The sequence below is a fragment of the Elgaria multicarinata genome, chromosome 8, assembly GCF_023053635.1.
Source record: "Elgaria multicarinata webbii isolate HBS135686 ecotype San Diego chromosome 8, rElgMul1.1.pri, whole genome shotgun sequence".
Classification (NCBI taxonomy): domain Eukaryota; kingdom Metazoa; phylum Chordata; class Lepidosauria; order Squamata; family Anguidae; genus Elgaria; species Elgaria multicarinata.
The window spans coordinates 72,321,793-72,346,452 of record NC_086178.1 but is presented as its reverse complement, the minus strand read 5'-3'; the positions used below and the strand labels follow the sequence as shown (position 1 = coordinate 72,346,452).

Genomic DNA, 24,660 nt, shown 5'->3' with positions numbered 1-24,660 from the left:
AGCCATGGTGGTTAAGCATTTTGAGCTAAATATTATGGTGTGTTGTGTGAACTATTCCTAACCACGGTGGCTACATATACCTCTCCATCATGCCTGGCTCCAGCTCCAGCTGAGAGCCCCCCTCTTGCTACCAACTGTCTCTGCAGAGGCCACCAGTGAGGGAGGAAGCAGCAGCCAGGCACCTCTCCATCGTGCCTGTGTCCAGCTCCAGCTGAGAGCCCCCCTCTTGCTACCAACTGTCTCTGCAGAGGCCACCAGTGAGGGAGGAAGCAGCAGCCAGGCACCTCTCCATCATGCCTGGGTCTAGCTCCAGCTGAGAGCCCCCTCCCTCCTGCTACCAACTGTCTCTGCAGAGGCCTCCAATGAGGGAGGAAGCAGCAGCCAGGCACCTCTCCACCGTGCCTGGGTCCAGTTCCAGCTGAGAGCCCCCTCCTTCCTGCTGCCAACTGTCTCTGCAGAGGCCTCCAATGAGGGAGGAAGCAGCAGCCAGGCACCTCTCCATCATGCCTGGGTCCAGTTCCAGCTGAGAGCCCCCTCCCTCCTGCTACCAACTGTCACTGCTGAACTTTGCAACTAAGAATGTAGTGCCTGAATTTGCTTTCCTTTCCCCCTCCTCCTCCTCCCTCCTCCCAATCCCCTTTCCTTTTGTGTCATGTCTTTTAGATTGTAAGCCTGTGGGCAGGGACTGTCAAGAAATACTTTTGTAAGCCGCTGTGAGAGCCTTTGTTGGCTGAATGACGGCATAAAAATCCTTAAATAAATAAATAAAATAAATAATCACGGTTTAAACATGCTCACGAACCATTTGCTGCAAAAGGGTAAGCAGCCTAACCATGGCTTAGTGTGTTGCCTGAATAGGTCCTCTCTAGCTCACACCAAGTCTTCCCCATTCAACCTGTAATGGGGGGAAGGGTAATAAAACTGGACTACCTTGTAGGGTTGTTATAAAGCACTCTCATTCCCCGTTTTGGGGGGCGGCAGTAATACTGAACAGTTTGTTTCTTCCCTCCTAGCGCAGCAAGCATTTGCTGCGCATTTAAAACAACATTAAAATCTAAAAATAAAATAATTAACGAATCACACTTTCCCCACACAAGAAGACCTGAGTTTGAAAGAACTTCTGTCTTTGCTTCTACTTTTTTGGGGTGGGGAGGTGGGAACACGCCGCTGCCAAATCACTGCTACGATAAAGCCCTGGTGCCATTTCCTTACGGCAACAAAAACAACCAGGAAATCCAGGCTGCAGAAGTGACGAAGAACGGGTCCTTCTCTCTATGGTCAGCCAAATGCTTCCTATGTCTCTGGCAGGGAACTAGAATTAAATAAATATCTATGGTTGAAGCTGCAGAAGGGCGGAAGTTCCAGTCGGGAGTAGCGTCCGGCGAGCAACGCGCTCTCTCGAAGTTAAGTTCCACCTCCCTCTTTCCGCAAAGGTCCTCGTTGCCTGACCTTGGTCCAGGCAAGCGGCAGCTTCCTACCAAGGGTCGGGGCTGCTCTTACTTGCGATGGCGAGCAGTAGCGGCTTGACGGCGACCTCTCAGGGCGAAGAAGCTCTCGTCGCTGGCAGTCGCCGGATCTCAGCCGCTTGCTCATGGGAATGTCGGGCGGAGCTGGCGAGCGTCGTGCGCCTCGTCTCGGAAGAGGAATTCGGCGGCGCCTGGGAGCTTTTGGGGCCCCCGCCGGACGGGTGAGGAAGGAGGGCGCCCTGGATTGGGGCCGGGGAAGATGTGAGGAGATGTGGGGCGGGGAGGGGGGGGCGCCACAGGATCAGGGCCTGCGTTCCTTTGGCAACCCAGGTGAGCGGGCGCGCAGGCGGCTGGAGAGGAGGCCACAGTGTGGCGCTCGGTGGAAGGGAGCGGGGTGGGAAATGCCCTCGGTTGCCTTGGCGGATGGCAGCCAGGTGAAGGGCCCTCGTCCCCACGGCGACGCTGCCCTGCCAAAGGTTTGTACTCGCCCCTCCCCGTCTCCCCCTTCAAACTGAGCAAATGCAAAGCGAAAGGAGCCGCAGGGTCTTGTGCCCCCCCCCTCCCCCGAAAGGTTAGCTGTTTTACGGTTGAATCCAATGTTAGCCTTAGAGTAGAGCCATTGAAATGAATGGGAGCCATTGGATTCAACCCGTTGGCTGCTGTCGTAAGCACAATTACTGAGAGGTAAGTCCTATTGAACTTGGTGGGACTTACTTCTGAGTAGACATGTGTAAGATTCATGGATTGAATCTGCTTCAACAAAGCAATATATAAATCTAAAATGATGGTGTGGAAGGACAGCCATTTCAGTTCACTGCTGTATTAGCAAGGTGGTTAATGGCAATGACTTGTTAAAAAAAAATTTTTTTTTAAAGAAAAAGCCAGCATTATAGGGGCATAGCATTAAAAAAATCGTTTTAAAAGACCTTTTTGGTCATTACCATTAGCCAACTTGCTGGTGGCTATATGGGGGTGTCTGTGTGTGTATTATAGGGTTAAAGCACTATAACACTAAAGTGTTTGCTATTTTAATATTTTATTCATATATACAGCCAGAACACTGTTTTAGTGCTACTTGAAAGATCAATTAGAAAAACCAATAAAGAGTTGAAAAAATGGCACCAATTGCAACGGTTTATACTGAATATGTGCTCAGCTATGATAGTTTTGCACATATCATAGCTGTGCAAACCTATGAAACAAAGGTTTCAAACAAAGATGAAAGAATAGCACTAAGGACATCTACACGTGTGGAGATTGCATTACTCTTCCATCTTTTTCAAAAAATAGTTGGATTTTGGGTGCTTCCAGACAAGACCTTTATCATTTAATTGCACTGCCTCGTTCGTGGAATTTTACGGTGGTCCAGACAATGACATAATGGATCCCCCATGTTCCCACTGCTTCTCCATCTTTCTTAGGAGTAAATCGTACTGATTTTAGTGGGACTTACTTCCTACTATGAGCCCATAGTCAAGTTGAGACACACAGATTCAAATCTCAGTTTAAAATACAGCACTGCCCACCAGTTAACCGTTGGAAGGTGAATAATTTAAAATACGTGTAAATGTTGAGCTGTTGGTTAAATATTTTCAGACTGTTGTCATATACAGTCTATTTGTTGCGAATTAGATTTAACAAGTTTACTATCCTGGAGTTATTGATGCTTTAAAGTGCATAATGTAAACTGAGCTTTCCCCCCACCTCATCTAGTGAGAATGTTGTGCTTCTTGAAGGACGCTTAAACAATGACAGTATCGCTCCATGTTTACTGTACTTGCACTGTGACCCCCATGGATCTGAAGAAATTGTTGGTCTTGGTATTGTGAGTGAGGCGCGGAACATGGAAGTCTACATAGGAGAAGAATACTGTGCAACTGGGAGGGGAGAGAAAATCTTTACCATTGAACATGGCAGGTCAGTAGTTTTGTCCTTTTTGTTGAATTCAACATCACTGAATCAATCTACGAACTAGTGATGGGACAGTCAGGCCTGCAAATAAGTCTCCAGGTATTACTAGTTCACAAAGATTTTCCATATGTTCATCATCTGTGGCACAGTGATAGGCTCAAAGAAAAAACTGTGTATCTAGTTCACACAATTTTCCTTTTCTGATCATGAGGTAGTTTCTGTGCATCACAAGCCTGGCATTTTACTTTGGAAGGAGATCATTTTTAAGGTCAGGTCTCAAGTTAGTTTTTAGTCACAAAGAAGACCAGTTCAAGAACCTAGATTTATTAATTAGATTTCTATACTGCTGAAGTGTTCTTAACATGAATTTGAGTTGAATATCAGGATTGTAAGCAAAGGCAGGGCCCCAAAGTGCTGTGTGTACACTGGGGCTTTCCCTTCCTTGCCCCAAAATTGCTCCTGAAGGTCAGCGGACCCTCTAGAGCAGGATTCAACATGGTACGAGGGGATGCCACTGGAAGGGGAAATGGGCAACATTCAGTCTGCATCTGTGAAAGTGCTTTTCACATGCACAGGGTTCTCTGGATTTGTGGCCTAAGTAAATAATTTTTTCTATGATGTTTAAATCTCATCTGGCCTAATGCATTTTTAGGCATTTGTAAATGTTGCCTTTTTACTGGGCCTTAGACAAGTGTTTTCAGAACGAGACCAGTGGACTTATCTATCTAGTACTTTTTGCAAAAAGCTCTTTAAGTTTATGTATCATTGTTATATAGAATTTTCACAGCTCACTTATTTTATTTTTCTAGCAAAAATGACCAAGTTACTTTATACAAAAAATATCTTAGATTGGAGTGCTCCACAGCCTCTTGTAAGATTAAGGTAGGAAGTCAAATTATTTTTTAAATTATTCTTGTTGTTGTTGTTTAAAAAAGATGGTGATCAATAAAAGAAAAAAAAAACACCATGCCTTGCTCAGTTTGAATATTGTAAAAAATAAAAGGAGGAAATGTAGTAAGGAGGTACATTTTCAAATGGAGCTCTTATTCCTGCTGATAAAATAAATAGATTTGTGTGTATGTGTTTGTGTCTATAAAAAAACCCTGAATTTTAATTGAAGTTTTTCTCTTGTAAATCAGAGAATTTGGGTAGGACCAAAAAGTACTTTCATTAAAGTTTAGTGAACAAGATAGTATAAGCAAGACATGCTGCAGGGAGAGATAGATAATATTCAGAATTTCCAAGCAGTCTGTTCTGAAGAAATATTCCTTCCTGATTCCAAATAGGGGTTACTGCAAGCACAGGTTCCTAAAGAAAGTAAATGGCGGGCAAGCTGGGTGGGTATTTACCCCTCTACAGTGTTTAGTCCCCAACCCCTGCTTGACTATTTAGTCCCCCATTTTTGGGCTTTGAAACCAGATCAACCTAGCTGGGGTAAATCTGGTCTGGAGAGATGTTCTCCTCATTCAGCAGACACATGGTTGGAGACCCATGTTTGCTGACGTGATGTATATTTCCATGTTCTGTCACAGAATACACTTGGAAAACCATACTAGTGCTACATTAACAGATATTAAAACGATGGATCCATTAGTATTATTTATTAAATTAAATGCATTTCTTAGCTAACTTTCAAAACTGCAGTCTTCCCAGCAATGTCTTTAATATAGCACTTAAATGCCTGCATGTTTGTAGTTGTGCCAGACCTGATGTCAATAACTGGTATGGTCAGAAATTGGCGGGTTCCAGTCTGTTAACAAGGGGGCCAATTATTGACCAGAGCTGACCAATGATGTTAGGCCTGAAACAAGGAACTGAGCCCTTTCTCAATTGTGTGTGTGGGTGTCTCTTTTCCTAAAGGAATGCCTCACAGGAAGCTGCCTTATATTGAATCAGACCATTGGTCCACCTAGCCTAGTATTGTTGACACTGACTGGCAGCGGCTCTGCAGGATTTCAGGCAGGAATTTTTCCAGCCCTACCTGGAGGTACTGGGAATTGAACCTGGGACCTTCTGCATGCAGTGTTTTACCACTCTGCCCCTCAAGCTTGAGAGCTCTATATGAATAAAGACCCTGTTGCCCTGCTAGGCAGCTGTGAGGAGCAAGAGCAGCAGCAGCCAGGGCCTACTCCCGCTTTCATGTTACCGTGTTCACTTTCTTTCTCAGTCCCACTTCCATACCAGGAAGTAGCATGAGCTATGAAAGGCATAGAAATCAGAGAGGAATGTCAGTTGCCTGCTCTTCATGGTGACAGAAGGCAGGCTGTGAGGAGGAACTGGAACTGCTCCTCCTCCTCCTCAATATATACATGGGAATATACACTTCCAAACATCTCCTCCCACTTGCGCAGGTGGAAGACATTGTAGGGAGTGCATGAGCCCAAGGTTTGTTGTGGGTTATTCATGTCGCACTAAATTATAGTTGTTCATGTCGCACTAAATTATCGCTTAGCCATCATACAAATGCAGCCAGATATTGCAGCTCCTTAATAATCACCTTTCAAAAAGAGATTTTTCTATACCAGGTCTCATACTCAGAATTCATACTATTTTGTCAGAATAATTAACACATTAACATAATTATCATCTTATTTTTTTCACTAGCTACTGTCCATCAGTGAAAAAGAAAGAGTACTCCTCAGTAAAATCATAGTCCAAGTCAAATTAGTTTGTACAAAACCTATGCCAGCCTTTGCTGGACTAGGATCAGGAATAGACCTAGACAAAGTACAAATTATAATGGAATCCATGGGATCAAAACTATCACCTGGTGCTCAACAGCTTCTGGATATGGTTCGTTTTCAACAGAAGGTGAGTTACTGTTTATAAAACACTATATGAAATGACCATTGTTATGGTGTATAATGAGGTGTTGAACCTCTTTCAGCTCAAGAGCCAAATCCCATTTCAGAGAACCCCCGGGGGCTTTATTCTATGGTGGGTGGGGCCAAAAATATTGTCATATTTTAGCTTAAAGCTCTTACTGTAAGTAATTTAAGATTAGGAAAGGAATTTCAACCTTTTAGAATGGGGAGCAATGCAGAAAAACTGGGGGAACTACCACATGATTGATGGTCAGGGGAAAGAGCATAGGGCCAGAGGAAGGGATGTGGTCTCTGGGGAGCTCTGGAGGGCCTCTGGGGTATAAGGTGGTGAAGGGAGGGCCTATATATTGTGAGTTTTCCGTGCTCGGCCCACATAGATAAATTGTATGTGTAGTCACGGTGGGATTGTGCCACTCTGAATTGTGTTACCTCTTTAAAACACCTCTAAGATCCTAGAGCAAATAGACAATGAAGGAAATTGCAGTGAAAATGCCATATATTCTCCTCTTTCCTAGCTGTCTCCTCTTCTTTTGCCTTCATCAATCCCATATTCAGGGCACTGTTCTGCTTCATTCCTACATTTACTCTACTCCCCTAGAAGCTCCTAACGTAGTTGTTGGTCTCCCTGTGTCAATTATTATGTTGAAAATAAAACTATAATGAATGGAGTCTACATTTCTGTAAACAATAATAGGCGGCCAGGAGCCAATGAGTAGCGCATGTTTGAGCTCAGTATGATATAGTTAAATGAGCAGAGCATTCAGCAGATGGTAGTGATGGCAGCGTAAGATAGGGTGCCACGGCAGCAAGGGAAATGGTAATCAACCCCAAGGTGCCAGTTCAAGATGGGCAGGTCCATGGAGATGCTTATTGAATGTTGGGGTTTTATATATAACTTATTAATGTATCCATACATTTTATTTCCGTTAGAATGGACTTCCTTTTGGAGGCAAGTTACAAAATATACTCGGGAGAAATGGACTTGTATCTGAAAATAACCATGCCATTGATGGATTGAAAAAATCACCTGATTTTGGGAGATTAGACCACGTGCCCAATGGGCCTTCTTTTCTAAAAGCTAATTCAGCAGCTGGAACACTTCTACAAGACTTAAAGATACACACCGATATGAACAAACAGGCTCCTGGTACAGAGCCTATGTTTGAGCCTCCAGGGCTTCAGACTCCACAGCCCAGTGCTGTAGTTTCTCAAAATAACTTTAAAGGCTTGGTGTCGTCTTTTTTACAACAGCAAGGAAAAGAAAACTCAGATATGCCCAATTCCACGCTGCTGCTTCCATTGCTTCAGACTGTATGCGGTCAAGTCAATCGTCTACGAATAGACGAAAGGAGTAAACAATGTGAGAACAATTCTGTATCTGAAGATCAGGGGATTCAAACTGTTAGGTGAGTTCTGGCTGGATTATGTTATAAACTTCTTTTACCCTGACAATAGTTTCCTTGGAAAAATATATCTGGCCTCACCAGGCAAGTGGACCAGATAACTAATAGGTCGCAACTCCCCCCTCCCCCTTACAAGTGATTTTTTATTTTATTTTTTACTCTTGAACATGTTGGAACTAAGGGCACTCATTTATTTGGCTGATCAGACTCTGAAAATGCTGACTTGTCCAACTCAGGCTCACAGGAATCATTCTAGTAAATTCATCTCTCTCTGATGGCAAGGACTCCAGAAAGGCTGCATTATGGCCATAGTTAAAGGCATCCTTTAAGGACCGTAGAGAGGAGGTTGTTCTTGATAGCCTAAGGATTGAACATGACTCATACCTGTACTTACTGAAGGTGGAAATGCATCATTATGCAGGCTTTATATGTTTCCATTTTAACATTTAAATACTTGTTTGTATAAATACCTACTACGTCCCTTTTATTTATATTTGCACCCTAATCTTAATTATCAGAGTTGCCATGTAGTATATGATACTGGAATGAAAAGATGGTGGATAAGGTTACTGCTGTATACTAGTCATGATGGCTATATATTACCTCCATCATCAAAGCCAGTATGCATCTGAATACTAGTTGATGGGGAACACAAGCAGGAGGTACTATTGTTTTCATGTCCTGCTTGTGGGCTTGCCAGAGCCATTTAGTTGGTCACTGTAGGAACAGGGTGTTGGGCCAGATAAATCTTTGGTTTGATCCAGCATACATTTGATCTTACATTTTTATGGTTTGATTCCAGTGTGAGTTCATGAAACCTGTGCTTAATTGGTGCTGAGACAAATAGTTATGATTTCTAACTTAGCATACAGAGTACTAAGCAACATTAGGTGTTTCACAACGTACTTCTTGAACTCATTGATTTTTCAGTGCCGAACTTTCTATTGAGGCATTTTTAAACTCATAGCTAAGTAAGGTGCACAATTATATTTTGGCCAGCTTAGCTTATTTCTTGTGTATTTGTTTCCAGCAGTGCAGAACAGCAACCTGTTTGCCTCTACTTGGAAAAATTCATCTCCAAAAACATGGAACTGATGGAGAAGAGATTAATGGAGAATATTGATCTGCATATGCAGAAACTTCAGGAACACGTAGATAATAAAATTGCTGCAATAATGGATTTTGTTCAGAATTCCAATAATGTTTCACAAGAACATAATCCTTTAAGAGAAGAAACCTCAAATGGGAAGAGGTAGACAATCATTGAGAAATGGAAAACCTCAACGTATGTGTTTTCCAAGGGCAAGTATTTATTTTGCAAGTTTTTGAAAGCTGTATGCGTACAAGCTTGTAAGTATTTAAAACCTCAAAAATTATACCTGTTACTGTAATTTTCCCAGTATTGTACACTAATGTTAGTGTTTGTATATCTGTAACTTGCAAAAATACCAAACCAATATTTTTTACAGTTCAGATAATTTTTTACATCTTCATATAACTTATTTATTCATAAACATTTAAAAGATGTTACCTTTTTGGATGTTATTCTCATATTTAATTATGGAGAAGTACTTTAAATAAAGCAATTCACAGCTTTATTAGTATCTGACCAGTTTTTAAGGTTTTAATGTAACAGAGAGGAATCAAATTCCATCCTTTTGTGGGGAGGGGTTTTTCTTGTAAAAAGACTATGGGCTGTATCCAGCAGGGTGTTGATTCCCCTGTTGATTCTTTTCCACAAGCTGTTGGTCATGCCAAATCCATTGCACAAATGCAATCCACTGCTTACGCAAGGGAGATTTAGCTCATTCTAGAGGAAACCCTAAAATGAATGGAAACACTCATTTCTGGAAAGAGGCAGGTCAGTGGAGCTCTTGTATGCAAGTTCCAGAAGTGTGCATTTCCGCTCATTTCAGGTTGCCTCTAGAAGTGCAACAGAATTAGCGGGATACAAGAGAATCAGCAGGAGCGTAAACACCCTGTTGGATACTACTGGCCTATGTTCTTTGAAGAAATGCAGATGCGGTAGGGGAAAGGAAGAGTGTATTTCAGTTATGGATACATTCCTATTTAGCTTGGCTTGTCCACCACGCAGCATTCCTACAGATTTCTACCCCAGTTCTTGTTCTGTATCCACTCATCTCTTATCCCAGAGTTGCAATATGCCCTCTATGTTTGAGGACATTGTTCCAGAGTTCATACTATATGAAAGTTGATATCAGTTTATGCAAAATAGTAACAGGTACCTCCAGAGTTTGCCAGAGTAAGATACTTCATTCTTCTGTGTTTAGGGACATTAATTCACACTCCATTTAGAAGTTTAGAAGATCAGGCTCCCGTATATTAATGCACAAGATAAAGTTTTGGGATCAAGGGTGCAGAACCTCAGGCCCATAAGTCCAAATGCATCTTCTGGGGTTCCCCAGGGGAACATGCCCCTTCCATTGGCTTTTCCCCCTTTACTCCAAATAATAATAATAATAACTTACGATTTGGTGGTTTCCCAGTTTTCGTGCAGTTTTCTAAGGCTTAATTATTGGCAGCAAGAACTTGAAGCTACAATGTGTTGGTATTTTGGGCCCGCCCCCTTTTAATTTCAGCCCCACACACCTTTGAAAGGCAGCCCACGAAAGCTGCTCCGAAATGTAATTCAGCCCTCAGGCTGAAAGAAGTTGAACACCCCCTGCCTTAGATCCTAAAATGAGTTTAATGTAAGAAAGTTTGTGGAAAGAAAGTTTCTTGTCCTGCCCTTCCCCTTGCAGCCATCTGTGTTTTATTTGGATGGTTTTAAAAGGGGTTTGGATACATTCCTGGAGGAGAAGGCTATCAATGGCTACTAGTCTTGATGGCTAAGTGCAACCTCCAGTATCAGAGGCAGTAAGCTTGTATACACTAGTTGTTGGGGAACATGGGTGGATGGGTGCTGTTGCACCATGTTCTGCTTGTAGTTCCCTGGTTGACAGCTGGTTGGCCACTGTTTAAACAGAGTGCTGGACTAGATGGACCCTTGGTCTGCTCCAGCATGACTCTTCTTATGTTCTTATTTATTATTACTAAAGATGTTGGAGAAATCTGCAATGGAATCAAATGAGTTTGGATTTCTGTGGCTCTGACCTGCAGATTCCTGGCCTCTCTGGTCTCCTCCCTTGCTCACTGGAACACTCCCTTTCCCCCTCCTCTGAGGTCGCTGATCCAACCTCAGAGGGCAGTGGGGAGGAAGTTGGATTTCCCACTCCCACTTCTGGAAACGTTTTTACAAGAATCCTATGATCCTTAGGATGCTGTCCCAGGACCTATAGGATTGCTCTCTTAGTATCCAAGCCAAAGTCTTTTTGTAGTTTCTGGCTCAATTATCCTTCCAAATATCTTCAATTTCCCTGAAAACTGCTGGCAGCCAAAACCACTGTGATGTTATTGTACATTGAAGTTTACCTGTTTTATTTGAAATAAGTAATATTTAAAGGAAAGAGTTTTAAAAGCATACTCTTCCATCTCAAGTCTACATAATCTTGGGTTTCAAACAGCTAACTGGAGATCCTCATTGCGAGCTCTACAGTTTCTGGTATCTGAATCCTGGTTCTCGACTGATGAGATGCTTTGCTGCCAGACCAGCCAGAACAACAACATTTGCAGCCAATACAATGAATGTAAGAACATAGAGGCTGTTGGATTGTGTGTTCTGGCTTTCTTCAGGATAAACTTCAATGGAAGAATCTGAACATATAAAGCAGAAGATAAATGGAGGGTTAGAGTGTGGGTCACAGATTCCATGGCTATATACTAGCATTTAACTTTTTAAAATCTGAATAATCATTGGCAATACATCCCCTTCAATTTCATCAGCTTGTTAGGATTGATTGGGAATTTGTGGAGGGGAAGCAACACTGGTTGCCTGATAGTGACCCAGTTCACAAGATAGGTTCTGGCCACCACTGCGAATGTTCAAGCTGCGGTGAGTGAGCATTGTGGCTTATTGTGATATGCAAACCTGGGCAGGGTTGCTTGTTCCATGGTTTACAACCCACCCCAGAACCCAAGAACAGCCCATGGCTTCTGGGTGGCTTATTACCCATAACAGCAACAAGCCACCTTACCCAGGTTTACACATCATATTAAGCCACATGCTCGCCCGCCACAGCTTGAATATTCACAATGGCATCCATCACATACTGATGCCAGTTGTGCGAGCTGGCCCATTATCTTAACCATCCTTTTGACTACCGTTTTTTTTCTAAATCATTTTAATTGTTATTAAAATCAGTGAAATCTGCAGATGTAACCCCTCCCAAAGTAACATAAGAAAGCGGTCATTTTGTATTCTACCTACCTGAGCGATCCTTAGAACTGTGGTCTCTTTTCAAGCGGAGAGGTCCCACCATAGCAACTCCTTTCCATTTGTAGGAAGAAATCGCTCTTTTGTTCCGAGTGATGCAGCCTTTAGTGCAGCGAGAATTAGAATCGGTGCTGTCGCAAATCAAAACCTCACAGTGGAGGTAAACTGATGGCTCATGCTCCAGGAATTTGAAGGAATTGAACCTGAACCTCCCGTAATGTTCAAGGACTGAATAGGCCACATAAGTGTCATCTTTAGCACAGCTGTAATAGAAGGGCCAGGTTGTTTTTCAAGGATCAACAGTAGCTTGAGTCCATTCCCAGTAGTAATAGATGTTTACTGGAAATGATGTTGCTATTATAAAGGAATCTGTTACAAGAACATAGACTTTAATGGACTATTCTCCTAATGCTGCTTTCTCTATTAGAGATAAAAGTAATTCATCCCAATTATTGATAATTATGAATACTTCTAATTAACAACCCCAATTAGTGCACACAGAATAATTATTTAGTACCTCCACCAAATTGGTGGTGCAGCAGGGCAGAGGGGTGCAATCCCTAATGGGTACTAGACCCACTGATGTTGTCCCCCCTGATCTAGAATCAACCCCATTTGTCTCCTTGTCCAACCCATATTTTTTACATGCCTATTGGTATGCTGCTTCCAATAGCCAAAATGGCCCCAGCCACCTCTATTCATCAAGCCATTTCTCTCTTCCACGGAACTTCAAAATGACTTCCGTAACAAAGTCTTTTTTTGGACTTTCGTATTTTTGCTTTGCTTGCTCCTCTGCGGTCAGCTATTCCCACTATTCCTTTGTCCACCTCTCCTCTCTTTCTCTGTGGGTAGAAACTATGTCAATTCTCTCTATTATCATTTACCCAGAATTCTATTAATGCTAAAAGAGAATCTTACTGAATAGTGAAATTACTCACCCATGTTTTACTAATTCATATTTTGGTGATCCAAAATCAGCATTTGGTGATGCTGTGCAGGTATCCACAAACACTAACAGATTGGCATCAGTGGAATGTAGGCTGACTTGTGCATAGAGAGTTTGGTTCAAATCTACCTCGTATGGATACTGATTTATTGGTTTGGAGAAAGTACTGGATTCGTAGAAGGACATGTTCAGGTTGTATCTACCTATGGCAGTTGCATTATGCACTTCATCACTTTCCGTTATATACATGACTTCTACAGTTGAATTGTTTTCCATTATACACTTAACAGTAATTTTGACATGTTTTTGACGGGTGATCACATCACCCCTTGGGGATGCATTGATAGTGTTACTGTAAGTGATGGTGTTATCTTCACTCTGCATAAGACAGGAGTAAAACATGTAAATATTGTAGTATCTTCCATTTTAGAAGAAGAAAGTATGTTGTAAAAATTAAACATATATAATGGGCCTTAGCTTAAGTTGGAGAAGCTAGCATTATTTAGACACATGTTTTGTTAATTTTTTAAGGAATGGTCTAGCCTTTTTAAATTTAGCCCCTTGTTGAATATTTAGCCATTTCTGCATTTGAAGACAAAGAAGGTCTCTTGAAAATCAGTATTTGAATATTACAGAAACAACTAAAAATGTGTTCACTAATGCATTCATTGAAGCAGGCTGTTGCTAACAATGAAAGCTCTTATCACAGTAAACCAGCTACACCCTAAGTCTCTAACATTGGGAACCTAAGCACATGGACTTAGAACTTCAGTCTGATTAATATCAGTGGATATTACTGTAAATGTTCTTGGATGTACATCTTAAGGTTCATAAACATCTTTTCTATACTGAAGAAAAGAAAGGAGTATTTTTTAGCTCCATCTCTTCAGTGACATTCATGTTTCTCAAGTATCTTTATGGTGTTCTTCATGATATACTTTCTTATTACCTACCCACAGTTCTTACAATACTGCTCTTTTCTAAGCAGCCAGAACTGAGTGTGTAGACACCTGTGATTTCCCCAAATACAGAGAATGACTGCATAATTTGTGTGTGTGTTTGTATGAGAATGGTTATGAAGAGAAGTTCATAGAATCATAAAATAGTAGAGTTGGAAGGGGCCTATAAGGCCATCAAGTCCAACCCCCTGCTCAATGCAGGAATCCATCTTAAAGCATACCTGACAGATGGCTATCTAGCTGCCTCTTGAAGGCCTCTAGTGTGGGAGAGCCCACGACCTCCCTAGGTAATTGGTTCCATTGTCATACTGGTCTAAGAGGAGGTTTTTCCTGATGTCCAGATGGAATCTGGCTTCCTGTACCTTGATCCCATTAGTCTGTGATCGAGAAGAGATCCTGGCCTTCCTCTGTGTGACAACCTTTCAAGTATTTGAAGAGCACTATCATGTCTCCCCTCAGTCTTCTCAAGGCTAAACATGCCCAGTTCTTTGTTTCCAGACCCCTTATCGTGCTCGTTGCCCTCCACTGAACCCCCTCCAGCTTGTCTGCATCCTTCTTGAAGTGTGGTGCACAGAACTGGACACAATACTCAAGTTGAGGCCACAATACTCAAGATGAAAACATGTCTGGCTAGCTTTGGTATGAGTGTTATTGGCAGATTTGGTATAGGTAGATCAGGAAATAGGGAGAATGAGCTGGGCTAGATAGGCTCAGATCCAGAGATAGTAGAATAAACTGGCAGGAGACAGACAGGATAGGAAACAAGATTTTGGGCAGACTGGAGGCTTGAAGGAAAGATTCACAGCCCTCTGGTTTGGGTTGGATTGGCTTCAGTTTTGGTTTGCTTATTTTTACCTTTTTTTCTGTTCCGCAGCTGTTGAGTGGAAAATAAAAAGTCACTGGATTTAAATCAGTAGGTTTGCAAGTTGGGTCATTTAGTGACAAGTCATTTCCATGATAGCCATGTGAATCCAAGAAAGACTTGTTGAGAGTAACTGTCATCATGTCTGAAGAACAACTGAGGGATGCTGACAATAAAAAGAGGGGAAGCAAAGAATAACCATGCAAGCAATACAGACCGGTGCAACACAAACACTCCGTTTACGTCCTGTTTATTCTTAGTGGGTACCAGCACTGCCTCCCTTTTCAGTGTCGACAAAGCTGGGACCTCGATGCAGGATCAAAGCCCGTTCCTTGAAAAAAGGACAAGTAAATACTTTTTGTGGTTATCTGTTAAATAAGAAGGGTGAGGAGGAGGCAGGGGGCGGACTGCCTAAATGCATACAATGTGTTTTCAGTGTATTATATGCATGCTGTGGAAAAAGTGGAAAGAGAGAAGTTTTTCTCTCCGTCTCATAATACTCTGTCTCGTATGGTCCAGAAGAGTTCTTCTTATGGTTCTACTAAAGGAATAAGAATAAGCAGCTGTGCAAATGAGTAAACTGTGTTCATAGGTTGCACAAATATTCTGCAGTTATAAATCAATTTCTGCACTGCCCCACTGTTCAAATCTTCAGCGCGAGAACAATTGGGGACCTTTCTGCATCTTTTGGACAGCTTTCTCATTGGCACGCTTACTCATTTTAAATTATATCTATGTCATCCTTTTAATATAAGGGCATCAGAGAATTTATTGTTTGTGTCTAGTTTATTTTCCCTCTCTCTCTTTTTCTTCTGTGTCACTTGAGGGAACCCCTTCTTAACTTCCTGTAAAAATAAACAGCATTGGATAGAATGTAATCCACCATTTTGAATGGGGAATATGAAAGAGGAAATGAGGATGGACTGCCTGCCATTTTTTAGAGGCCAGAGAAGATGCAGTGAGCAAATTCTTCTGTGCATCTTGCACCATTGAAAAGGCTGGCATTTCTTCCATGTAATTAATTTTCAGCCTCTCAGCAAACAGATGAAAAATAGTCAAATATCACATTAATTAATTAATTAATAATAATAATAATAATAATAATAATAATAATAATAATAATATATTTATTTATTTCTTACCTGCCTCTTCCTCTGGATCAAGGAATACAATACAATACACTAGAGAAATGAGACTTACTGTTGGGTTCTGGAACCAATATTGGTATACTTGTGTAGCGAGCAGAAAAGCCCCTGTATGAGTTGGCATAGTCTGTAGACAATGCAACGGTCATAACGTTGGAAGAAGATTGGAATGTTTGGCTCGTACGGCCACACACTTGTGCGATTAAGCCAGAGTCTGTCGTTGGACCATTGTAGATGGCAAGAAAATCAAATCGACAATTCTCATCTAATTCTAGACTAGAGATGCAGAGAAAAAAGAATAATTTTTGATAGCCAAATTTATGTTCCTCCCCATCCTTCCTCCAAATTATAAAACAATTATATGCATAGCATAGATGCAGGGTAGCATAGATAATTATTTCCACCTGATTTTGCCCTCACAACAACCCTATGAAATAGTTTAAGCTAAGAAAGAGCAACTAGCCCAAGGTCACCCAGTAAGAATTCTAACTAACAAGGGATTTGAACCTGGATCGCTCCAGTTCTAGTCTGGCATTCTAAGTACCACACCACACCATCCCTGTTCAGGCATTCTGCTTATGTGTAGGGGAGAACAGGGATGAGGAGTCTTGTTAGTTTTATCCCTCCTTTGCTGTCCTGGTCTCCCTCCACAAGTTAGAGGTAAATAACTGCAGCAGGACGATATCTCTACTCATGGAGATGCCCTGTGCAATTTAGAAGCCTGGAAAATCAGAGGTCTAAATCACTTGGGCAACCTACATGGGTAAAAAAGCGTCCCAACTGCAGACATTTGCCCTCCAAGTCACGTTCTTTTCCCCTGTCATATGTTGATTCTACAAACAAGTGGAATACCTGAACCAGGCTACTGGCTCTCAAAGATGTGTCCACTCTTGCACCCAGGGAAGGGGCAAGTCATAATAGATTTATTTGATCTATATTTAATTTGTTCTCTTTTACTTTTGTAATGCATTGGATATTTCTCTCTCTGTTATATTGTGATGCTATTGTCCACATGTGTGTTTTTAATCCATTCTAAAAGGTTGAAATGCTTCTCCTAAGACATAATTACTGGCAGTGAGAGCTTTATGCAAAAATAAAATTTAGAATTTGCAAGGGCACGGGGAGGGGAAATTGTTCTGCAAGTGGTTTCCATTCCATGGAAACTCCATGTCACAAACTGCTTTTGCATGTTTGCTCACTTGCAAAGTAATTTGCCATGTTGGGAGAGGGGTGGGGGAGACCAATCTAAAGCTTTCTTGGGCTCGTGGAATCATTCTTTAGGCCCTTGGATGTTAGCCTTTATTTCAGAAATAATGAATTTACCCATAAGAGGTGATGTCTTCACAGAAACTACCATGGAAAGTGTAAACATGTGCTCCCATTCCAGCAGGTGTTATTTTCTCATGAGTTTTTATCGAGGAATCTAAGGGTATGATGTAATCTCTTTTAAATTCCACTTATTTCAGGACCAATGTAGACATGATGTGTCTTTCCCTCTAATATGCCCAGCTGTTAAAAATGTAAATAGCATCTTTTGGACAGGGGAGTCCAGGGGAGTATGATAGTTATGGATATCAAAGCAGTGGAGGGGGAATTTAATAGTTTCCTCCTCTGCTGTGATCCTGAGAAAAATCCCTCCTTTGAAGCTGCAGTTTTCATTAGGAGCTACTCCCTCATTGGTGCTTCTCCCTGGCAGATGTTTATTTACATTTTTAAAAACAAACTATGCTTATTAAATGTTACTTTTTATTTATTTATAAAATATATGAGTCACCTTTCTGCCAAATTGAGTTTCCAAAGTGACCAAGGGAGCAATCCTATGTACATTTTGACAGAAAAATAAAGTTCTACACCTTCCAGCATTCACAGCCATGTTGACTAAACATGTATGGGTTTGCACCCTTACAGTTAAAACTTGCAACAATACATGAAAAGATGCATTTCATGTTGCATCCATTTTGGCCCTCAGTGGGAGGGATATGCCAAATGCTGGTGACAATCAACATGGGTCAGCCGTGACCTCCATGCCCTGTTGCCAGTTCTCTGAAACATCTGGCTGGTCACTGTTGGAATCAGAAGCTGGTTCAGCAAGGCATTTCTGAGGCAAGGGGCTTCTCTACATTATATATAAAAAACATACCCTTACCAGGTCTCAGATCTTTTTGCATTTACAATAGCAGCAACCAGCAGTGGCCACATGGTTTTGAATTGAAAGGGGAATGCTATTGCAGCCTATTCTTTTCAATGAAACTTCGCCATCTAGTGGCGGAATAAATCTATCATAAATTACATACGTACTGAATTATCTCTGTGTTTTTAAAAACACCGAATTTCCAGGGGAAATCACTGGAAACGTCCTGGCTGTTGATGATGCCATCTAATCGACCCACAAACTTCCATTTGTGTGCTATAAATTGCTCATTTAGAGAAGCCCAAGAGGGTCAGAAACGGACCGCTCCACCCTCTGTCCTACTCATTTTGAAGAACAACACCCAAGCATTTTGGACACCAATGGCTATACTTTTACTTTGCATTCGCCGTTAGTATTTTGAAATTTCATCTTATGATCTTGTTTTTTTCTTAACAGAAAAACTAATAATAAACTCCCCCCTGCCCACTTTTTCTTCCCTTGCTTGTTGACCTATACAATATCATACAGTAGCTAAGTGAATCTGAAATGTAAAAAATGTTTTTATACACAAACATACTTACAAAATGTCACTGAAGGTTAAATTTATCATGGATTTTGCTTCGGTTTCTATGTGCCAGACACAATAGGCAAATGGTGGGTGTGCCTGGGGGTAGTTGGGGCTGGTGAATGTTCCAGCTGATCCAGTAAGGTAGCCCCCGCAGTTTGGAATGTTGGCTTTAAAAGAAAAGTCATTTTCTTTTTAAAAGGCTGTATCAATGAGCAGAAACAGCAATTGTAATCGAGAAGTTTCCCAAACTGGTTTGCTCACTTTCCTACCCATCCCCACCTTTGGCCAGTGCAGGGACTCACAGTTGCTTGGAGACCATGGCATCTATCCACAGTGCTCTGTTCCTTAATCCTAAGGGTTTAGACTCCAGTAGCTAATGTGAAGAAGGAAAGGTTAGACCTCATAGACGCTCACTGAAGTTCTTTTAGGTTGGAACCTGCTCTACATGTCACAAACACAGCAAACTGAAGATGAGGGTGTAATCAGCACAGAACACCAGCAAAACTCTCTCTTTGTCCCTCCCCCCTCACACGCATGTGTTATGTGCAGGCTTCTTAGACTGGATGCTCAAGGTTGGAGCCATCTTGGATAAGATGGCACAATCACAAAGAAACTGCTGTATGTGCAATATACATGTGAGGTATTATCTTAGAGCTGTTTTTCTGCCAGCTGTCACCACAGGAGTCAGTACCTTTAAGGCCCAAGAACAACATATTTTGGGCAATATATGGAACCCTTTACCAATTGACCTTAGACACAGATCTGATGTTTAGATGTCTTCTTAAAACCCTTCTCTCCACACAGGGTTTCCCTGAAGTGTGACCCAGACAGCTATGCTTTGTAACACACAGCAGAGTCTGCAGTTTTACTGCTGATAAGTTTGGTATGATGCTATTTTATTATTGTTGTTTTGATGCATTTTATGTTCACCACTTTGATACTTCTGTGAAAGCAGTATATACATTTGAGTAATAAAATGAATATAATCTCCCAAATTTGGCACTCCTAATTTGTGTTCTGAAGTTGCTCCCTGAGGCAGAGTTTTTAGAAAGCCTCATAAGCAGGTTAGATTTTTCTTTAGTTTAAAATCGGTACTTTGAGGAAGTTGTACTATATTAAACTGTTTTGTAGATTCATATACAGAGAAGCTCTCATAGCATCTGTATATGTAATAAGTAATAGGTTATTTTGTTATCTTCAAGAAAACAAAATAACTTTGATCAGAAGCAGGCCATTCTCCTGAGTTTCTGTGACCCACAGATATTGGGCATGATAGTTACCTTTGTTAAACTTGCTTTGGCATTCTTCATTAGCATAACATCATAACAACCCATAACCCCTAAATACTTGACATATATGTGATGTCTCACTTGAAATGTACAAATTTCAGAGGAGTGGCCATGTTAGTCCTTCACATCAAACATGACAAACTAGACTCTTCAGCGGTATGTGAGTGGGGCCAGCCCACGATATATTGCTGCCTGAGGGAATGGACAAGATGGTGCCTCCTTTCCATATGCTATACAGAAGCCAGCTGGACTGACAGCTGGATCTTTCTTCAATACTGGCAATGGGACAATGTCCTCCAACACACTTGAGGCAGGAGGTTAGTTTCAGGAGCCCCAGCACAGGTTGTGTGCCATACACAGCTCTGTCCTCAGAAGGGAATAGCTGAGAAGTTCAGGAGAAATAGTTGGGAGGCTGCCACCACTACCCCACCATCTGCTACCTGAGGCCATTGTCTCACTCTGCCTAATGTTATGTAATGGCTGCCCCTGTATGTGAGTGGAAAACAATGGTAGGACAATAATGATAGTCAGAGGTCTAGCTAAATTCTGGGTAGATGGCTCAATTTCCAGTATTGGACTACTTTATCCTCAAGAAATGAATAAGTGCTAGACAAAATTTGAGTACCACTGTAACAGCTATTTAGTTTTTTACACTTCCCATGCTGAAAGTTATTTAAAACAAACACCAGAGCATTTTTTTAATTTTTTTTTAAATCTGATTAGTTTTCAAGTAAGTTTCATTTATTTCCAGAAAAGTGATTGATGAGTGGTTCTGTGAGGGAAGTTTGTCTGATGATGACTTACCTGACTCTGGTGCAATAAAGTAATAAAATGCAAAGATATTTCGTGAGAAAACTGCGGAGTCTGTTGATATGCGGAATGTTAAAGTTCTCGAGGATGAGTGAAATACTGGAACAGAGCTGTCGTTATTGCATACTCGCCCCAGGAGAGGTGCATTAGTTGAAGGACCATCATATACTTCAATATTTTCTCTTGCACATGGAGATGACGGATTAAATCTAGCAGAAAAAAGGACCTCACTAGTTATTATATGTACAATTATGGCAATGGATCTGACTTGCATTCATAAAGTTATGCATTACAGGGCAATCTTACACATGGATTACAGGCAGGATGGAAATTATGTAGGATGTCGGAGGGTCCCCAAAAAGCAGGCAGAGGGACCTTCCATGAGCAGAACCCTTCCTCTGAATGAAAGCAGATCCTGAATCCAACCCAGGAAGTGAAAAAAAGCATTTCATCTGTTGTTTGCCTGCTTTCTCATACAATATAGCAGGCAATAAAAGGACCATGCACACATTTTACAGACATATTTCAAAGATTCATTTCCAACAAACCTGCTTAGAACTTTACCTTGTTGATTCACAGTCTAGTTAGAAATAAACTGGTAAACAAAGGCCAGCTGTATCATTTTTCCTATTATTATTATTATTATTATTATTATTATTATTATTATTATTATTATTATTATTATTATTCCTCCTTTTTTCTTCCAAGGAACCCAAGGCATAATCCCAAATACATAATTCTCCTCCTCTCCATTTTATCCTCACAACAACAACCCTGTGAGGTAGGTTGGGCTGAGAGTCTGTGACTGGCCCAAAGTCACCCAGTGGGGTTTCCATGGCTGAGTGGGGATTAGAACCCAGATCTATCGACTCCCAGTCCAACACCTTAGCCACTATACCACACTGGCTCTTGGAGAAGCAGGGCTGGATGGATCTATGAATCTCAGTCTTGCCAAGATAGGTTTTTGAGATCAAGCTTGGTCCATCCCATTTCTGCATGAACTTGCCATTTAAAAGAAAAATTACCACTGAAACATATGCATTTTTTGTAATATCCGCATTAATTGACACAACTTTTGCTGGCATTTTTAAATGCATGAATCTTTAAACACATGCACCCATCGTCAAAGGTTTGCATGTACATTTTGGAAATGTATTCATTTTTCATTGCACATTTTTTCAAATGTGTGCATGTTGTTGAACACATTTTGTTTTTGTTTTGTGAAAAGCATTGCAAGCTTGGAAATGTATGGATTTCCATCTGCAAATTGCATTTGGGTCCAGAAGGTGTGAATTTGATAAATCTGTAAAAAAAATAATGAAAAGCAAACACAACAGCAATGGAGTAAATTTCTCACACACCTGAAGATATATGTTTCTATCAGCAATGAGAATAATATATGACAACTATTGAAAATGTGTGTTTGTATATTAATAAAATCTAGCAATATTTAAGTAAACAAATTTTCTATGTTATTTCAACCATCTTTCTCTTTTGCTTGTTCAGTTGCGGTTGGACTAAACCAGTTGCGGTTGGACTAAACCAGACTTTCAAAGCATATCTTCCAAATCTATCTCCGGCCATGGCTAGACCAGGCCTATATCCTGGGATTGTCCCGGGATCATCCCTGTACATCCAACTGACACACAGGGATACTGGGAGCAGGCAGGGACGACCCCTCCATTTGCCTGGGATAATCCTTAGGTCTAGCTAAGGCCTCCATGTCAATATAATCTTACACACAATTTTCACAAAGTATCTTCGGCTGTATTTGAAGGCTTTCCTTGACAATAAAAAAATAAATCCCAGATGTCTATTTTATGATTTTACTGCTACATTGTCCAAAATCCATTTAAAAGGTACTCACCGGACATAAGAGAAGATTAGCCGGATTGTTTGGTTTCCACTATTCTCAGTTGCATTCAGGTCTCTCTCTATTTGCCAGATACAATTTGCATTGGCATCAAGTGGAAGGATCAGTGCTTTATAGTCGCTCTCCAGTTTTGTGCCACATTTAGTATCCCCTGTTTTTGGAAAATCAGCAATGATTTATTAGTGGGATTTTATGGATGAGCCGTGACATAATCCATCTAGAAACCAATCACTAATAAGAACACAACAGGTAGATCTCACAGATCTTAAAAAAAACCATTTAACTATTTGATTTGCAAATGTTATAATATGTTTCAGACTAGAGAATGAAACAGTAGTACTTCCATCCTTGTGGCTTTCACCTCTAAACAAAATCTTTATGGACTATTGCAGCCAAGTATAATTTAAGCTGCTTTTCCTGTTCCTGGGTATAACTGCATAACTCTCCAAATTGGCAATTTACTTTATATTTTTGGCGTGCTTTGTGAAACTTTGGGAAAAATACAATCAAGATTGAAAATTTAAAATGAGAGTTTTACCTTCAAAGGTAGCCTAAAATAATTTTAAATATAAATAAATCATAATATTTTAATTCCCAAAGGTATACTTTTGTTAGTCTCTTGCAACAAAAACGAAAAGGAGTCTTGTTCCACCTTAGAGACTAATAAATTATTGTGGCATAAGCTTTCAAGCCAAAGTAAAGTATTAAGTTTTAACATACATGAAATATAAACAGTTGGATATTATTCCCCAAGTTACCCTTTATACAACATCTTAGGATCCATCTGAACTTAAGTAACTTTAGGTTCCATTGTTATCAATCTGAAAGTAAATCACACGCTTAAATCACTCCCAGTGTAATCAGTTGTGTCTAGGCATGCCCTAATATTTTAATGTCTTAAGCAATTATTGTGATTTAAAAACAGTTGCATATTAATGATACCTAGTTTTAAATTGTTAACATGTATTGTATTCATACCTTGAGATTCTACCAGGTTATTTTCTGCAAGAATCGAACCAAAGAAAAATGCCAAGAAAACACATCCTCTGAATGCTTTCATTTTGATGAAAATGGATTGCCACTTTTTCAGGTCCTTTTATAACTCTATGCATTCTGTAATCATCCCAGTCCACATGGTTCTATGACAGTTTGCGTAATCTTTGGAAATGTCTTTGAGCTTAAGTGGGAGATATACATGAGAAAGCTGCAGGTGTTTCATGCTGTATTGAGTCAGCTATATATTTGCTCAGTGAGTGGAATAAGCAGATAGTTTTATAAATGCTTGTCCCAACTGTCTACAGAACTTGGACAGGATCCAATGGGGTGCTTACACCCCCACCCCTGATTCTTTTCTGCCCTACCTATTCCCTTCCACAAGCGATGGGTCCCACCAATTCCATTGCGCGAGCAGAACCCACCACTTATGCAAGGGAGATTTAGCGCTTCACTAGAGCTCCTTCTGCTGATCTGCCTCCTTCCATAAACCAAGAATCCGTTGCTCAAGCAGCGGATTCTGCTTGCACAACACAGTTGGTGGGACAGTAGAGAATCAGGAGGGGTATAAGCATCTGCCACCGGAATTTTATGGCTGGACAAATGACCTACATCCTCAAGAGCAAACATTTGAGGGTTCTCCCGTATGAAGCCACCTGTCCGCTCGGAAAATAATCTGCTACTGGTACTCCTGCCTTGTGGCATTTTCTGGTGGCATCCCAGTTATGGAATTCCCTCATCAGTTATATTCACCTGGTACTGACATTGTAATCTTCTAGTGCCAAGCTGAAAATATCTTGATGTTCTCCTGAACCTTTGAAAGCGAATGATATGGATTTGCTTGCCATATTTAAATTGCTGTTTACTGCCACTGTTCTGCATATTTTAGATTTTAGGTTGAATTGTTTGAAAATAGTTTTAATATTGTTTTAACATGAATTCACTGAAATGAAAAGAACAGAAATAATCTTGTGAATGAGGGGAGCTCCATGCCTATCCTGAAGCTCCTGTGCTCCCATGGCATTAAAAGAACAATGCAATTGACTCTTATTCCCCACCCCTCATTGGTTATTATTATTATTATTATTATTATTATTATTATTATTATTATTATTATTTATTTATTTATTTATATAGCACCATCAA

The 24,660-nt window shown here is 40.8% G+C and overlaps 2 protein-coding genes across 3 annotated transcripts; one reads left to right on the top strand and one right to left on the bottom strand.

Annotated features, from left to right (window-relative positions):
• The first annotated feature begins 1,436 nt into the window (after nt 1-1,436).
• Nucleotides 1,437-9,203, top strand: C8H10orf88 (chromosome 8 C10orf88 homolog). Of its 2 annotated transcripts, none has more exons than XM_063131590.1 (6): nt 1,437-1,687; nt 3,180-3,383; nt 4,187-4,259; nt 5,982-6,188; nt 7,133-7,608; nt 8,639-9,203. In XM_063131590.1, exons 1-6 carry the CDS (start codon nt 1,506-1,508, stop codon nt 8,859-8,861), a joined length of 1,365 nt encoding a protein of 454 aa, XP_062987660.1. In that variant the 5' UTR covers nt 1,437-1,505; the 3' UTR covers nt 8,862-9,203. The 2 variants fall into 2 exon arrangements, with proteins under 2 accessions (XP_062987660.1, XP_062987659.1); XM_063131589.1 differs by having other exon boundaries at nt 8,636-9,203.
• A 1,952-nt stretch (nt 9,204-11,155) lies between these two features.
• On the bottom strand, nt 11,156-23,581 carry CUZD1 (CUB and zona pellucida like domains 1). The gene is made up of 9 exons (XM_063133264.1): nt 23,500-23,581; nt 22,516-22,672; nt 20,643-20,857; nt 18,563-18,716; nt 15,888-16,126; nt 14,699-14,871; nt 12,877-13,262; nt 11,933-12,201; nt 11,156-11,319 (listed from the first exon to the last, which is right to left on the bottom strand). The coding sequence occupies exons 1-9, from the start codon at nt 23,579-23,581 to the stop codon at nt 11,156-11,158; spliced, it is 1,839 nt and encodes a 612-aa protein (XP_062989334.1).
• Between the last annotated feature and the right edge of the window lie 1,079 nt (nt 23,582-24,660).